Genomic DNA, 17,245 nt, shown 5'->3' with positions numbered 1-17,245 from the left:
TCCACAGCTGTCTAGACGGGGGAAGGTCATTCCTCCACGTTTAACCAGAGGTTGCGCTCATTTCATCTCCATTAATGCTCTGCACTTTGAGTGGGTGAAAATGCAAATCCCTTGCACCTGGGACAATCTTTTCGAAGAAGTACTCTTTCCTCTCTGCCATTGTGATGGAGAAAATGAGACATTTATGCCAGAGAAACTCATAATGAGTTCATATTTAGAAGCCACCAAGTCGGGCTTTTGAGCAGGTTGGATGTGTGAGCTCAGTGCCAACCGATTCAGAGAAGGTGTCTTCAGCTTTCCAGGGTTTTTAAAACAGCTCCTACTGATTTAGTTTCCACAGTACAAATACACAACTGTGCTGTTTGAAATGGAAAAAAAAAAAAAAAAAAAATGACACAGATTTCGGAGACACCCACGCGGCCAGCAGTTAGCGACATTGGGAAACATTTCCACTGCACATGGCACTTCACTTTCCATAAATATGCAGCAATTTCACTGTTTTGATCCAACAGAGTCATATAAACAATAGGAACTGACAAGGCTTTTAGGTTCTTAATGGCTTTTCTCCATTATACTGCACATTTTTATTTCACAGTGTTTACTGCCAGAGTGACATTAATTACAATGTTTTTTGTGGGTTTTTTTTTTTGTTTTTTGTTTTTATTTTTAGAAATAACCGTTGGTTGGATTTTGACGTAGGCGGGAGTTTTTGTCTCCCCGGTAACGTTTTGCGATGACACTTCTTTTGTCACCCAACTTTCGCAACTCTTCGGAGCATTTTAATGAAGCTCCACTCGTTTGTCATTGCGCATTGTTCGACGCCCGTCTCTGCTGCAGCGGCAGCGTCACGACCGTCCGTTGGAAACTCTCGAGACTCGAGAGAGGGAGAGGGCGCGGGTGGAACTGGAGCTCCAGTTTCACTCTGACCGAGGAGGACGGATGGACGGATCTCATCGACTGTAAAGGACCTCCTCTCCTCACCTGCTCTGCGCGTGAGCGCGCTGTGCAGCGAACGGCTGGGCTGCGGCTCTGAGAAGGAGAGCGAGGAGCGAGGGAGGGCCTGCAGGTGTCCCCGATGGAGGAATATGGGGGTTTGGGTGGGTGTGAGTGGGGGGAGGGAGGGGCGGCGGTGCCATCGGCAGTTTAGATGCTGTGATGAATGTGACAGACACAGTGGCCCTCTTGTGTGCGCGTGTGCGTCCAAGGCGGATGCAGCCTCTGGCGCGGCTCCAGACTTCCTGCTCAGAGTCCCAGTCCAATCAATTCTTTTATGCGCTGCCCTCAAAAACAAACGTCCGTTTGTGTCGGCTACAGGAAACAGTGGCCGCGACTAATCTGTGTAGGCCGCCGTCACAAATGACGCAGAAAACGAGCGGCGCTCCTGCAACAATTACAATGTTTTCTTTATTTTAGGAGAGTTCTTGTAGAGAGTCAGAAAGCAGGCAGTGTTAAACAGAAGGCGGACGCATTCATAAACCTAAAAGACGTCTCGAAAATGATAAAAAAAAAAACAATTTCCAGAGACGGATGCTCGCCCAATTTTTCCTCCTCCTCCTCCTCCTCCTCCTCCGCCTCTCGGGCCGTAACACAGACACGTTCTTTTGTTTTATTGAGGTAATATTGCAATGCGTGATGCCATGACAACAGAGCCGTGGGGCATCTCATCAGAGCGATTACCGCCACTGCCACCGCTTTACTTACGTTGTACGTCTCCAGCTTCACTCTGTTGCGGAAGACAAACGTGTTGAAGTTGGCCTGCTGGAAGATCTCGTCGAAGGCGGCTTCGTTCTGGGAACCCAAACACACATTGTCGCTCAGTCAACAGTCGGGCACGTTTGAGTTAATTACATCTTGGCATTGTCATTGGAGGAACGGAAGGACTTGGAGGAAATGGAATTGTTACGATCTAATCGATAGCATGAAAGATTCCACCTATTGATTGCATTCTTTATTGATAACTTGCCGAGATCAGGGGTGTTAATAATGTAGCTTTGACGATGAAAACAATGAATTTTTTAAATCGTGATTAATCGCAGAATTTTCGTAGTCAACTGCGATTAATCGCAGTTTGAATTGCAAAATTATGTTTCGCATTTCAAGGCTGTTTCAACCCCATAAAGTAAAGTATTTCTTACCAGAAATCGGTCAGAGGGGCCTCACGTTGCGATCAAAAAAAATTAATGCGTTATGGATTACATTTAATTAATCGCGATTAATGCGTTAATGCTGACAGTCCTGGTAGCCTTATACAGACTTTCAGCGTCAGCACCTCATCACGCATCATGAGTTTTCTCACTGACGTGCACGGTACCCACTACCAGAGAGGGCGCTACAGGCCCGAACCGTTAGCAGCTGGAAGAAGACGCTCACCGAGTCCTTGAGCTGCCCGAGATAAGCAGAGTTCTGGCCCAGGATGGCCTCAGCGCTCTCTTGGAAGCAAGTCACCCACTGGTTGTCGCTGTAGTCTGCGACGTTGGCCTGTCACGTCAAAGATAAAGGAACACAAAACAAACTGCAGGTCAGGGTGGAAACAAAAAAGCCAAAATAGCTTCAAGGGATATATTGGATGCCATTAAAGAAATTATTTATGCCAAAGGAATGATGATCTCCATTCATTTTTTAGATGTGCAGGAGTGCCTGGCCTCACACACATCACACACACAGCTGGTGCACTTCAGATAAACACAAACGCTGCGTATGCGTCAGCTTTTGGATGAAAGATTTCCGACGGAGGCGCAAAACAAAAGCTGCTTATTCAGAATCCCGCCTTGCATCATTTGATGTATTTTATACACATATGTGTAAAAACAAAAGGAGCGAGGGAGAAAAAGCCTCCCCCCTGAACTTTCTGTTGTCTGTGCTTAAAAGCTGCAGCGATTAACAAAACAGGGCTACAATTTACCAAGAATTAATTCGACTTAAAGGTCTCTGAATTCAACTTAAGAGAGAAAAAACTCGGCAACAAAGGGTGGCAATGGAAGGAAACAGACTTTCGAATCTGTGAGACAGAGGGATGAGTAAAGGCAGTGAATCAACGCAGTAAGCAGGGCCAATTAAAACATAATTAAATCAGTATTTTGGACCATCGTGCCATTGGCTAGTCAACTGACTCAGAGGGCTATTTTTATTCAACGTGGTGGTTCAAACTTCACATTTTCCTTTGATTTACTTATACATTTTTCTGAGTTATATTGAGGCTTTTCATAAAAGAGCTGATTTGCATTTCACATGACGAAATCCGCAATATCCTACCGAGTTGCACACCAATGGCACGGACTAGATTTATGGCACTAACTAGCTCCGGGTTAGACATGCGAGCGCGCACGGTGCATTTAGATTGCAAAGGCTCAGAGCGGATCCTTGGTTTTCCTCTTTCAAAATCAGTCGTATCTGTGAGAGACGTTGGGGGTGGGGGTGGGGGTGGGGGTGGGGGGGTAGGTTCTCTTACAGAAAGGATGAGTCGGTACTTGAAGTTGGGGAACTCTTTGTCGCACTTCTCGCAGCGGAACATGCCGTTCTGTTGATCCACCACTTTCTTGTTGCAGTCCTGGCTGGGACACGCCTGGTAGAGGCAGTTCTCTTTGCGCAGGAACACTATGGTGGCGATGCAGGTGAAGTAATCAGCCTGAAACAGAGCACAAATAAGAAAAAAAAATATCCTTTGAGTCATTTTTTTATTTCCCCCGTTATCAATGCATGTTTTCATGTGCAGCCTGTTAAACATGACAACTTTGCAAACCCACAAACAATAAAACAGCATCAAATTAACATTTAGATGACATTTTAAGGAGCGGGAGGGTTTGTTGGCGTCGACGGTCGGGAATCGCCCTCCGAAACACAATCCTAAAGGCTCCGACAGAAATGCAAAACGAGTGCGAGCTACGGCTTCGTGGGGAAGAAGTGAAACTTTGGAGGCTGCTTGCGTGCACGCAGCCTCCACCGTTTCACCTGGGGAGACATTCCCAGCAGGGGTTCCACGCTGGGCAGAAATAAACACCAGAGGAGAGGCTGCGGATTTGCTCTAATGAAGAGGTGGAAAGTTCTGGCATGTGTCTACCTAGTCGGGTCGCGGCGAACCCTGCCAGGAGCTTCAACCTGCAGGAGAAGGTTTAAAAAGCAACCGGAAGTGCTGATAGTTCAGTGGAAATCCCCCCCCCCCCCCCCCTCTAAAAACCAGGAAGTAGACGGAGCCATGAGGCGAAAGGTGCCAGCTGTGGAGTCTGTCGACAGAGCGACAATCAAAACATCCAGTCAGAAAGACTTTATGAGGAGCATTGATGAGATATTGATAAATTATTGATTGGCATTATTAATGATTCATTTATGTATTGATTACCAAATAATAACGGATACAAAACACAGCTAAATACAAAAGACCAGCAATTGGGCATTTGAAATGAATGAATACACGTCTGTAGAATATACATAGATATTTATTTACAGAATTAGAAATGATGCTGAAGGGGAACGTCAATTCGCAACACAATTAATTGTGATTTTGTTCCCCCTCAGACATGCAAATGCAGCCGTCTCATCAGCGCTGACCTGATTCTGGCGCACGTTTCGCTGTTTACCTTCCCTCTCCTCTCCATTCGCTGGCAACCGAAAAAGGGACTCGACACCCGACGGACCTTCCCCAATTATTCCCCTAATTATTTTTCATGTCAATGAAATAATATCAAAACATCTTGGCATAATACATCAAACCGGTGACGGCTTTAACTTTTGATTCAAGGAGGGGAACCAAAGACCTCAATCTCTGCTGCTTTAAGGCTGAAGGGGTGGGGGTGGGGGGGTATTTAATTAACGAGCTGCTGTGTGGCGTGATGGGCCCTGGCAGGACGAGGAGGCACAGAAGACCAAACAAGAGGAGGTTGACCACTCGCCGTCAGGGACGAGAGAGAAGATGCGCGCCGCGGAAAGCCGAGATCGTGACGGAGAGACTTTGTGACGGGCGCAATTAATTGCGGCGGTCTTTGGGTTTGGAGGCGCGACCTCTCTTGCCCTGCTGTGTTCGATGCCCCGCAGGGCCCCGAGAACAGCCCCGACTCGCCTCTATTGTCAGAGGAAGTGCTCTTCAGGTGCCACGCTGGGCAGAGGAGAGCGCCTCCGTGGCCTCGGGTCAAACATTCTCTCCTGTACAGCAGGGAGCTAATGCCAGGTGAAGTCCACCGGCTGACAGGTGGACTAATGGTTACACTCAAGATGTGTGGAGTACAAGGAGAGGGTGGAAAAGCAGCAAAACAGCTCTTTACAGCTATGTTGGGTCTTTAAGTGACTGTGAATTTGAAGGCAAATGATTAAAGTGGCTTAAAATCAATTAATGGATGAAGATTTTCCTATTCGGCCATAAATCAGTTGTGTTTTTAAAACACAAATGAGGAGGAGAGCATTCATGGGCAGGCCTGCCTCTCCTGCCCTCGTAACAGTCTTCATAGGTTCACATGTAATGAGATTGGCAAGAGTGCAGACACAGTGGAGGAGAAGCGCCGTTTCCATCACACAGGAAAAATAAATCAATACAATCATAACTCAGCTAATAGTCTCAGGGGTCGGAGCCTCTCAGCGGGATATCAACCAATACATAGGTCTCAGTATTTAGACTTTCTCATTCCCTACGCTCAGGTGAATTCAAGGCCCTTCAGGTAAATTTGAACTCAGGAATAAACAAAACGAACCCTGTGAACTCCAGCTACTGCGAGAAGAATCATGCATTCATCACTGTCAAAAATAGTTTCCACTGTTTATGCTATGACCAAATGTTTTAACTTTGTTTGTCTTTTTGCAATCATCAAAATGTTGTATTTCATAAAATAGCAGGAAACTAAAAGTAAAATTGTGAGACTGCCATTACACACTGGCCAACCTGCAGTCTAAATATTTCACTTCCATCAGCCATTGGAAGCCACACGTTGGCGGACTGCTGATCAAAGTTGCATAAGCACATCATAAACTTGAGATATCACTTTCTTTCAAGTGTTTAATTATCAAAGGGACGCATTTTAAATTCTGATTGCCTCAGAGTGCAGCATTTTACTGGGCATAACAACAGCCTACTCCATTCTATCTGCTATTAATGCTGAAGGGACCTTCAGCTGGAACAAAAGGCAGTTTAATGAGCAGCTGGAAATCGAACGGGATTGGATTTGGAATTTACGTACCTGCTGCTGTGGCAACTTTAAAAAAAAACAAACAAATAAAAAAAAGTCAATGAAAATGAAGATTTATGCTGCCAGCTTAAAAAGTACATTTGCAAAAAAAAGAAAAACCCCAAACCTCCCCACAGACCTGCACCCAGCACCGCTGCGGTCAGATCGTGAGCGCTGTCGGTTTGCCGGCAGGCCTTTTAGTTTGTCCTTGAGGACCTCTACAGAATCACCCCTGAATAACAATGATTCAGTGTCTGAATGTTGCATCAAAGAGTGAGGCAGAGTGGAGGGAAAACAGGAGGAAAAGGGCCCAGTGTGCGGGTGCCTACCTTCTCTCCGTGTCCCAAGTGCTCGTTTTTGACGTCGCTCAGCGTCTTCCAGTTGGTGTTGCCGCCCCCGCCGCCGGGTTTCATCTCCGTCAGAGACTGTCCCTCCATCGTGTGACCCACCTTGTCATACCTGCGAGAAAAGAAAAAAAAAAAATTCACTACTGGTCGGAAGCTACCAGAAGCCCAGTGGACCCACTGCGAACAACCCCAAAGCATGGGTTTTCCAGACAGCGCTGTTCTAAAGACTCCAGCTGATGATATATAATGATCCAGCAACAAGAGTGTCGACAGGTCTGTCTGTGCACAACGTGGAGCCTTGAAAGCTACAGGGTTTGATATTTGGCTTGATGTAGGGATGTTAGCAATTAATCGATTCACTGTTGATTAAGAACTTAATCGATAAAATTTAATTAGTCGCAATTAATTGAATTTTTTTTTTTTTACACAGGTAGCTAATATCATTATAACAGTGTAGTGGCAGGAACGAGCAATTCACCTGTAATTACTGTGGTGGTCGTAATATACCTAGAACAAGTTACCTTTAAACAACTTTTTTGAAAAAAGTTGAAATGTGACCCATTAGAAGTCCACTTAAAGTCAGAGGACAAACGTTTAGGGTATTTTCACTGTTCTCTAATGTAAAAATTGGTCACATGGGACCCTCAACATTATTTAAGGGTTAAATGGTGTGTTCCTTACACATTTTTCATTGTCAAATTTAGGTTCTCAGGAAAAAAATTGCCGCTTATCAATTAATCGTTAATCGATCTTTAGGGTCAATCAACTTACGATTTATGAGTTAACCGATAATTTGCATCCCTAGCTTGATGTATGATTTTTATATTGGAAAAATCTTAATACACTGCCCACAAATCAGTGCAGAATGCAATTTTTCCTGGAAGGTGGAGATGATGTCCAGGTGCGCAGGCTACTGTAGAAGTCTGTCCGAGCATCTGCGTGTGCTTGTCAAAGCAAAGAGAGAAGGCAGGCAAGACTGACGGAGGTGGCGTGTGGTTCCAGGAGGGGGAATAAGTGTTTTCGATGGTCGGGGAGATTAATGGGGTTTACTAATCTCTTGGCCACGAGGCAGAATGACACACCGGGAAAAGGCGGAGGCGAGAGGTCAGGTTGTAAATTTCCAAGGGGAGCGTAGCCCTGTTGCTGGAGGCACGGCTAATTGAAATATCTCTATTAACGGCAGCGGCTGTGGCCGAGCCAAGGCAGAGCTGCCAATTTTCCACTCCCACTGACAAACGGGTGATTCTTCACGGCGGCAACGTCGCGCACCGGAACGGCTTCGCTGCAACATGTCGGGGGGGCCCGCTCAAACAAGCCGACAAATCAGGACAGACACACTGAAGAAGCCCGTTTTGCCGCCACATGGCAACTCACCTCGGATGTTTTGTTATGGCAACACCGATGGGATCAACAGGAGGGTAAAAAGCATTCACACTTATAAGAAAGTGCTTTGCAGAAAAAGTGAAGCTTGCATTTGAAGGTGCTCTGAACAGACACTCTGAGGACCGCGAGAGTCTCTAGGAAAGAAAGTCAAAAGAAAAAAAAACATTGACACTATCCACTTGTCAAAAATCTGCCACTTTTTTATTATATTATATATTTAGACTAGAGGTAGAAGGGGGCACAGGGAAGCAAACCAGACAACAGGAGGACAAATTGCACCTGGCAGGAAACCCGCAGCAGTCAAGTCAAAGCAGGCACATCCAAGCCTAGCACACAATGACAAACTAACTGCAGGAGCGGAGGGATCGCCGGCTGGTAGAAGGCCGACGACTTTATACGGGGAACCGAACTGGGCCACAGTTTCTCAGAAAGAGACCCGGAACAGAGAGGAGGTAGGAGAGAGACGCACATGGAGGTCTGAGGGGAAATTCTAAGTAGCCTCCTGAGCGGTGACTGAGGACTGAGAGCTGGGGCTCAGCCAACAGTGGGCAGACCACAAAGTCAATTACTCTTTGTTGTGTGTAAATTGATGATTGCCTCTTTATCTGCGGAGACTGACACAAGGTCAACTACTGTATCATGTATAATGGGGCCCTACTGGGAACAGCTGAAGAGTGTTCAAAGGAAAATGCTACAGATAGAAAGGCTTGGCTCAGAGGTGCGACGGTGACTGCAACTATTCCAGTGTACAGTTTTTCTGTACAGTTTTTCACGTTCAGATCTGATTTTTAGCCCATCCAGATTGAAACCGGATGGCTCTTTAGTAGTCTGAACAGTCACAAATCATATGAAATCCGATTTTTGCAAGACGGACTGAAACCACCTTCGTGAGGTAGTTTCGAATCGCATTTGAATCAGATTAGCCTGCAGTCTGAACGCAGCCATTAAGTATACATCAAGAACAGCTCTTAACCCTTTAAGCGCCATCATTTTTTCAAGAAAATATTCAATTTTGATATCAAGATTTCAAATGGCTGTGACTTGAAATTGGAAGCGATAAAGCCATACTGTAATTGAGAAAAAATCTTCAGTAAACCCAAACTTTTTGTTTGTTTGTTTTTTGTATTACGTCAGATGTCAGGGATCTCCGCAATACCCCACAGGCTCATCAAAATGTTTTATCCACTTTTGATAATTTTCCACATATCTCAAACAGACCCAGCCATCATCACTGTAATTTACAGGGTGACCACGAACATCCCTGCTGCCTGCACCGGCACTGGCTGGGCGTTTCCTCCCACAGCCTCTGCCATGTTGATCACTACCTCCCCGCGCCCTCCGTCACCATTAGCGGTGTTTTGAGCACTCTGACTGACTGTCGTGGCGCATCGGCTCGCTGCCGCTGCGAAACTAAAGACGCACCAGCAGACTCACTCCAACGGGACGACTGAACATCATCGTCAAGAGTGCGAATATTCCTCTTCGTTATCTGAGTCAGACATTACTTGACAAAGTACTTTGTCAACGAACAAACCTCTCGGCAAAATTCGCTGTCTTTCTCTCTCTGCTCCCACTACAACCACTTCCTCGTCTCCTCGACTGAGGCGGGCTTTCTCTCTCTTTATACTCCGAAAACTGAATATAAAACACCCCCACAAATGCTGCTCAGATTGAAGCCACAGGTGTCTGCCATCTCCTGGTGTAAAGTGGAAACTACTTTTAGCACCATATTTGCCACTATGGCCTGTTTAATTCAACAATGACGCTTGTCGCAATTTAAAGGGTTAAGATCTCCATTTGTCCAGGTCTCATGCAGCTTGTTTTTAACCACTACTGTGTTCAGCGCTACACCAACCTTGAGTCACAAAATATATATCTATTTATTTATTCATCTGCCTGCATTACTTTCTAATCTAGCTCCCCTTGCCTCCACTACATCTGTCCAGTCCTTTGGCATCTCTGATCAGCAACGTCATCGATCAAAAGAACAACATTTTCCCACCACCACATGCAATTCTGTTTTCAACCAGCAGGTGAGCAAAGTGTAAGAGCGCGACCTTGTCAATGACGGCGTTTACTTAAACAACTGGGAGTTATCCCCAGGGTGGCGGAGCAGCCAAAAAGTTTGCATTATGCAGATGACATGACGCTATAATGAAGCCTTGGAAGAATTGATAAACTACTGATGATTAATTTCAGGTACCACAGGGGAAACTTTTCTCTTTGTTGTGTGTACAGGAAAAGCCAAAACAGATGGAAAGCATTCCCCAGCCCAAACATAAGGGTGTAAACAAAAAACACTTTTACTTACCACGACGCTATTGAAATCTATTTAAAGCTTCCCGATGTTATGCATCTTAACTTATGGGGGGGGAAATGAGATTTGCAAATGAGATTTGCATTGTTTCCAAGTACGAATGCAGATTTGCCATGTAAACATAAAGTGAGCCAAAGATTCACATCAAAACAAATGGGAGAAATGAGTCATCCTGCTTGTTTACTTCTGGCTTGAGGGTTTTTATCTTTTTATATGTGTGTGTATACGGTGTGTGTATGTTCTTCTTTCCGTATGTCGTGCGCTGATAAACAAAAGATGAAAAATGTCTACTTGGGAACGTGTCCAAATTGATTAGCAACGTCTGACGTTGATAACATCAAGCGCTGACAACAGCCATGATATAAAAACACTGTCTGCCCCGACAGGAGTGAAGAGGACAGAATCTAAATGTGTTGTTGCCCCCTAATGGACAACTGCATCTGTACAGCTGGGTCTGTCACTGGCGCTCATCCTCAATCTAAACACTGGAGTCTGTTGGTACACAAAAATATCTGGAGGAAAATTGTGTAAATAAAGTGACAGGCTTGCAAAAATGAGAGAAAATCTGAATTTAAAAATAAACTCCCTGTCACTGAAAGTGAGAAATAACCAGGCATTCAGGTAGGTAGACATTTTTGGAAATGTATAAAGGTTTAAAATTCTCTTCATAGACACTGAGGCCAATGATGAAAAACATCCTGTGTAAGCTGGTGCCATCAGTCGCTGCCAGCAGCACGCAATTCACTTTCTGCACTCAACTATTTTGTCTTGGCCTTTTCTGACAGAGACAATGAAAGGTTGCAAAACAGCACTAGGCAGCAATTACCATTAACATCGAACCTTACTTCCTGGTCCAGCTCCTGCAGGGGGAGGTGCAGACTGTGCACACCTCGTTTTTCTTTTTTTCTTTTTTCAAGGTTCAATAGCAGATGTGCACTAAAAATCTCAGTTAAGACCCCAGATTAATCAAACATCATGGTAATTAGCGCACGGAGCAGCGTTCCTCTGTAGAAGCAGTGGAAAGTGCTGAGCAGGAACACTAATACTCTGTCCTTGGTGGGCTGTTGGCTCAAAGCACAGACTATTCATTTTAAGGAGGTCCCAGCGGTCTGCACCAAAACACAATCAAATTAAGACGCCTCTGTACGAGTGTAACAGCCATGCTTTAGCATAGTTGGCCGTACAGGAAATCTGATTTTATAGCAACGAGATTTTAAAAAAGTTGATTTGCTTCTTTGGATAAATCTTTTTTTTCTGCTTGCTTCCAGGAGCGTTCACTTGCAGACTTTAAATGGACGGGTAACAACCACAGTCCCGAGCTCGTCGCCTCTCGTACCGAGCGGCTGGCGGCTCTCCAGCGACGCTCGACGAACACACACTGTCAACTAACTTCTCGCGTCCGGTAAAGCGGCTTTAAAATGGAAGAGGCCATTCTCTCCGTCCTCTTCACAGCGGGAGTGTGGCTGCGCGGCAGCTTCCACTCGCTGTATAATGGCCCCGTCGTCGCCGCCGCTCTCGTTTTAAAGTCGCTCGGATGAAGAGTAATGAGTCAGGCCTGGCGAGCGTCCATGTGCGACTTCAAGTAAAAAAAAGAAAATAAAAAAAAAAATGCTCATTAAGCAGCTGACCACAGAACCTGCAGGAAGCCGCTGTCCAAAGAGGCGCCGCGCACGCCGGCGCCCCCGAACAGGAAGCGAGTAAAATGAAGAAAGGAGAGAGCGCAGGAAGTGTAAAAAGCCTCCGCCGCAGCAGGGGGGGCCGTGGAAACTTAATTCAAGGCTTAATAGTGTTCAGGTGAAAATGAAAGCCGAGGAGCCAGGAGTGGCTGTGATAATGGAACATTTCCTACCACTATCTAAATGTAAAATAATCCCATTACCCCCCACAAAAAAAAAAAGTCACGCGCCGCCTGGAGAAGTTGCTATTGTGAGAAAATAAAATTAAAAATAAATATTCATTCGGAGCCAGAGGCCAGAAACCATCATCCAGTTATTACCATCTGCCGGGGCATCTGATTAAAAAGGGGCAATTGTCATTTGACGTTCAGAGTCAAACTTCACTGCTCTGATTAAGAAAACGGCAGCCTGCTTTCGGAAAGCAGGAGGGGAGACGGGACAGCGTTCACTTCCACTGCAGAAAAAATAAATAAATAAAGGTGGGTTTTTGGGTTTTTTTCTGAGGGGAAGGCAAGGCGCAGGTACTGGGAAAAAACAAATCAAACGCTTTCTTCACAATGGATTCGATCCCCGTCTCAAACAGAGGCGCCTCCTTTCATGTCAGGACGGCTGAGCAGCAGAGACCTTTTAAGTGGGATGTATAGGAGGGACCAATCAATCACCGCACTCAAGCGGGGTTAAGCATCAAGCCCACCTTGGACCAAGTGGCCGCTGCATTCGCCCGTCAATCATGTCAATCCGCCGCGACTTAATACAGCTTACAGCACCAGAAACCTTGACATTAGACAATCGCCACACGTGTTTCCTGTAAAAAAAAAAAAAAAAAGTGGAAATCTCCGATATTTCATGGCCAATCGGAGCGGCTTGTCAGCTCAATATGTCAATGTAGGTTTTCCTGGTGTGCCCCCCGGGAAGATTGACCTCGGCTGTCTTGGAAGGGTGGGGGCGGAGCTTGGACCACACTTCCACCGTATTTTACCGACAATGGCAGTGTAATATTACACTAAAAGGAATTAAGCGATCAAAGCGGAGACCATGCTGAACGCAGACTATTTATACATCTCACCAATTGATCTTATCACACACTGCATTCCCACAGTGAAGCCTTTTAATGCGCATTAAGAAATATATTGCGTCAGAGGATTTATGGAAAAAAATCATTTGATTTTGTTTGCTTGAGCTGCTGTTTGTCTTCCCAGCTGCTGCACAAAATATTTTATGGAAACAGGTTCGCTCAGGAAATTTTGAGACATTCCACTCGCGTGTTAGCGGAGCTGCTTCTGCCTGTTCTGATTCACATCAACTCGTGAAAGGTAAAACAGACAGAAAGGTTTTACATTTTTCATACATGATTTTCCGTGAATTCTCATAAATCGGATTGACGCCAACAGAGGTACAGTAGGGGTCTCTGGTGGAGACATGCAGAGCTTTTTCAGTTCTTTTTGTCCCATGCACTGCTTTCCACTTCAATACCATGCCTTTACACAACAGAGGACATTTAGAGTGGAGGTGTGTGAACTGACAACGCATGGCAGAATTGGCAGCCTAGAAAATTAGTCACATCAGAGGCAGAGTGCCTGATGGTGCCTGCGGTTCAACATGATGGGAAATACTTTGACGTTGATAAAAATTGGAAATACCTAATTTGATTAAACTAGGGATGCAAATTATCGATTAATTCATTATTCGTTAGTTGATTGACCTTATCGATCGATTAATGATTAAGTGAGAAGAACCTAAATTTCACAATGCAAAATGTGCAAGGAACACATTATTTAACCACTACATAATGTTGAGGGTCCAATGTGACCCATTTTTACATTAGAGAACAGTAAAAATAGCCTAAACATTTATCCTCTGACTTTAAGTTGACTTCTAATGGGTCACATTTCAACTTTTTTCAAAAAAGTTGTTTAAAGGTAACTTGTTCTAGGTATATTATGACCACCACAGTGTCTACAGGTGAATTGCTCTTTCCTGTTATATTAACTACCTGTGTTAACAAAATGTTCAATTAATTGCGACTAACTAAATGTAATCAATTAAATTCTCAATCGAGAATTAATCGAGAAAGGATGAATTGTTAACATCCCTAGATTAAACACTTTCCTTTACTCCCCCGAAAATATGGACATTTCTGAAAAATGCCCTGTAACCAGGATTGGATCAACTGCTGTGGCGAACAGCGGCCAGTTTAATGACAGTGACTCCAGCAGTTGAAGGCAAACTTGGCACATTAAACATTCAGCTTCGCAGATGCTTCACTATCTGCCATGTCCACCCGGTGGTTGAAAAGGACTTTGGAATTAGGTTCTTACTTTCTTAATAGAAGACAAGAGCTCGCGTTTGATACCTCGGAAGGGTCAGTAAACAACTTTTGTTCTTCAATCAGTGTCTTTTCCTGATGTTCTCAAAATATTGAAACAGAAAGCGAAGAATCCGACAACGCCTGCAGCAAATTGAAGAGAAAATAATCAAGACGGCGGGCTGCCTTCGTCCTCGGGAGAACAGCTCTCAGGGTCTGCTCACTAAGCTGCGAGGTCTTCTGTGAATGATAATAGCTTTTACCGCCGGATTGATTGGCCCCCAGGTGCTACTCGGCCGTCTTTCGGCAGTAATCTCCTACATGACCTGCTGCGGATCAAGGCAGGTGTCCGCCACTACCATCAGTGAGGATGTACTTTGTGCAAAATTAAAAACTAGTGTACATTTTACGATTAACCCAGAATTTACCTCATTCTCTCTGAAATAAAAAAAACACCGCTTCATGGTGCAGGCCTCCAGTGGCGTCATTGTTTAAAGTAGGGAACAAAAACAACAAAAATGTCTTTCATCCTAACCTCTGACTACAGAGAGTTGCATTCAGCGCTGGCTTTATTTCTAGTCCTCTGGCACAAGGGAGAGGAAACAATTTAAAGAGGAAGAAATCGAGGAATTAAAAAAAGATGAAAGCCTTCGTCTTAAACGATCCTCTGTTTAGCAAAAAGGAAAAAAAAAACTTGGGAGTTTTTCAGAAACACAGTTTGCTCTTCGCCGTCTCGGCTGAGGCCAACGCCGGTGTTGGAGCAAGTCAAGAAAAGGATGCATAAAGAGAGGAGGAGGGGGAGAGGAAAAGTCTGGGTTCTATTTCATCTGCAAAGGCGATTAGAGGGGCACAAAAAGAGGCATTTCCACAGATTAAGTATGATTTCCATTTATATGTAATGCTTCATTGAGGCGCCTCCCCCTCCCCCACATCGTGCCTAATGGGGGAAACCTAATCTTGATAAGGAGAATCAGAGCATGCACTCTCACAACTAGAGAAATAGAAATATGATATTAAAAATCTTTCCTTGCGCCCCACCCCCTCCCCTTCTCCCCTCTTCAATTTGAATAATACGATAAAAGTATCATGTGGGGAAACGGGCTGCCAGCGGGGAGCACTGAGAGGAGAGGGAAAGTTCCGCCGCCTCACACTGAAGCTTTGTCCAGGACTGGAGCATGTCAGCAGTTTGCTTTTCTCCAGATTGGAGGCCTTGTTGACCGCAGGCGCGTCAGGTTATTTACTTACCATCCTCTCAGCTTGTAGGCCTCGGGGATGTCGGGGTTGACCATCAGGGTGCTGCTGAAGGACGCTGATAGGGAACGACCTCCAAAGTCGGACAGCTTTGCCCCCTTGATGGCCAAGATGGGCTGCGCGGAGCCGTCGAACTTCTCCGCCTGCGTGGAATCACAAACGTGAGACGTTTAAACAAAGCATTCGGCACAGTATTATATTTAGATATTAGACTTTAACAATGTAGGGAGAAAAAAAAATCTATATTAACTAGGGATGTTAACAATGAATCGATTATCGATTAATTGTTGATTAAGAATTTAATCCATTAAATTAAATTAGTCACAATTAATTGAACATTTTTTACAGAGGTAGTTAATATCAGTTTTACAGTGCAGTGGCAGGAAAGAACAATTCACCTGTGATGGTCAAGTTGAAATGTGGCCCATTAGAAGTCAACTCAAAGTCAGAGGATAAATGTTTCGGGTGTTCCTACTGTTCTCCAATGTAAAAATGGGTCACATTGGACCCTCAACATTATTTAAGGGTTAAATAAGGTGTTCTTTACACATTTTTCCTTGTGAAATTTAGGTTCTCAGATAAAAAAAAATTCTTAATCGATCGATAAGGTCAATCAACTAAGGATTAATGACCGCTGTCTGTTATCTCTTTAAAGCTCCTGACTAAATTTAACTGACATACAAATATGTATAAAAATGTATCAAGAAGGGCGGCGGTCTGATCAACATTTGAGCCAAAGATCGTGACATCTGACTGATCTGAATTCACACTGAATTCCACTCGCTGAGCTGAACAATCCCAACGAATGGAGAGGGGGGAGTCAACGCAGAGGGAGCAAGCAGTTTGAAACAGTCGCATACAATCCAATTGGCCTAGTGAGAGCTTTTGTGAAAGAAACCGGTATAAAATTCCAAATTCATGGACATTGCTCTTTATTTGGATTTCCACTTTATATATTGATGCTTCACATTACGTTACTTTAAAGAGAAGTAATCTCGGAAAGTTATTAAATGGGATGAAGTCGCTCTTTCAACTTTATAACCATGTGTTCATAAAAGCGCTGACAAGTCAAGTCTATAGAAAAAGTGCTACATTAAGATACATCGTCCTGAAATGATCTATACCGACGTGCCACATGATCCAATCCACCAAACCGTTTCCAAAGATGGCCAGTGATCATTTGTAACTATATTGAACGCAGAGGTAAATGCAAATGGCTCTGAACGCCCATCAGTCAAGCAGCACTACAACGTCAAGACACTGCAGGAGGAATTGGAACAAGTAGAGAGAGGAAGCAGCAGAGGACGAGGCAAAAGCGAGAAAAAGAAAGAATCAACAACATCCTCCAGCAGCCGTCTGGCCCGCTTCTGAAATTCAACAAAACAGCTTGATTTCAGGGGCGGCTGCTGTTTCTTCCTTAGCTGTTGTTTCTGTTCTTTGCACCAAATGACACAGTGGGTGACTAAACAACTAGCACTGAATCCTAACGACGCTCCCAGACGGCGGGTCAGGCTGGGCCGGGCGTGGGCAAATGTGGCCCGTTAAAACTTTTCAATCCGGCCCACCGAACTTGAAGATATTAAATTAATAGGGAGTAAGTAATAAAATAGCTTAATTTCATCCATTTTTTCAGTGTTTTAAGAGTCATTTCAATGAAGAGTTAATTACTGGTGGGGGTTCAAAGACTGATTTTGTTGTAAGGCTTTTGTTCCTTTTTAATTGACATTAAAACAAGTTTTCTACATATCCCATGATCTATTTTTCCCCACCCATGAGGTGGCCCACCAAAACGCTCCATCCATCTGCTGCTGCTACGG

General features: G+C 44.5%; 1 protein-coding gene across 1 annotated transcript in view; it reads right to left on the bottom strand.

Annotated features, from left to right (window-relative positions):
• The window catches only part of rpa1 (replication protein A1), a 32,597-nt gene that overhangs the window by 2,806 nt on the left and 12,546 nt on the right, over positions 1–17,245 (bottom strand). Inside the window, exons 12-16 of the mRNA XM_076036353.1 lie at positions 15,423–15,571; positions 6,479–6,608; positions 3,449–3,625; positions 2,371–2,478; positions 1,702–1,788 (exon numbers count right to left, since the gene is read on the bottom strand). Of these exons, the coding sequence (XP_075892468.1) occupies positions 1,702–1,788; positions 2,371–2,478; positions 3,449–3,625; positions 6,479–6,608; positions 15,423–15,571 (651 nt within the window). The remainder of the gene's footprint in view (positions 1–1,701; positions 1,789–2,370; positions 2,479–3,448; positions 3,626–6,478; positions 6,609–15,422; positions 15,572–17,245) is intronic.

Source organism: Nelusetta ayraudi, unplaced genomic scaffold (assembly GCF_046127955.1).
Source record: "Nelusetta ayraudi isolate G7.1 ecotype Tasmania unplaced genomic scaffold, CSIRO-AGI_Nayr_v1 ptg000048l, whole genome shotgun sequence".
NCBI lineage: Eukaryota > Metazoa > Chordata > Actinopteri > Tetraodontiformes > Monacanthidae > Nelusetta > Nelusetta ayraudi.
Note: the sequence above shows the minus strand (reverse complement) of the source record. Positions and strands in the feature narration are given on the sequence as shown.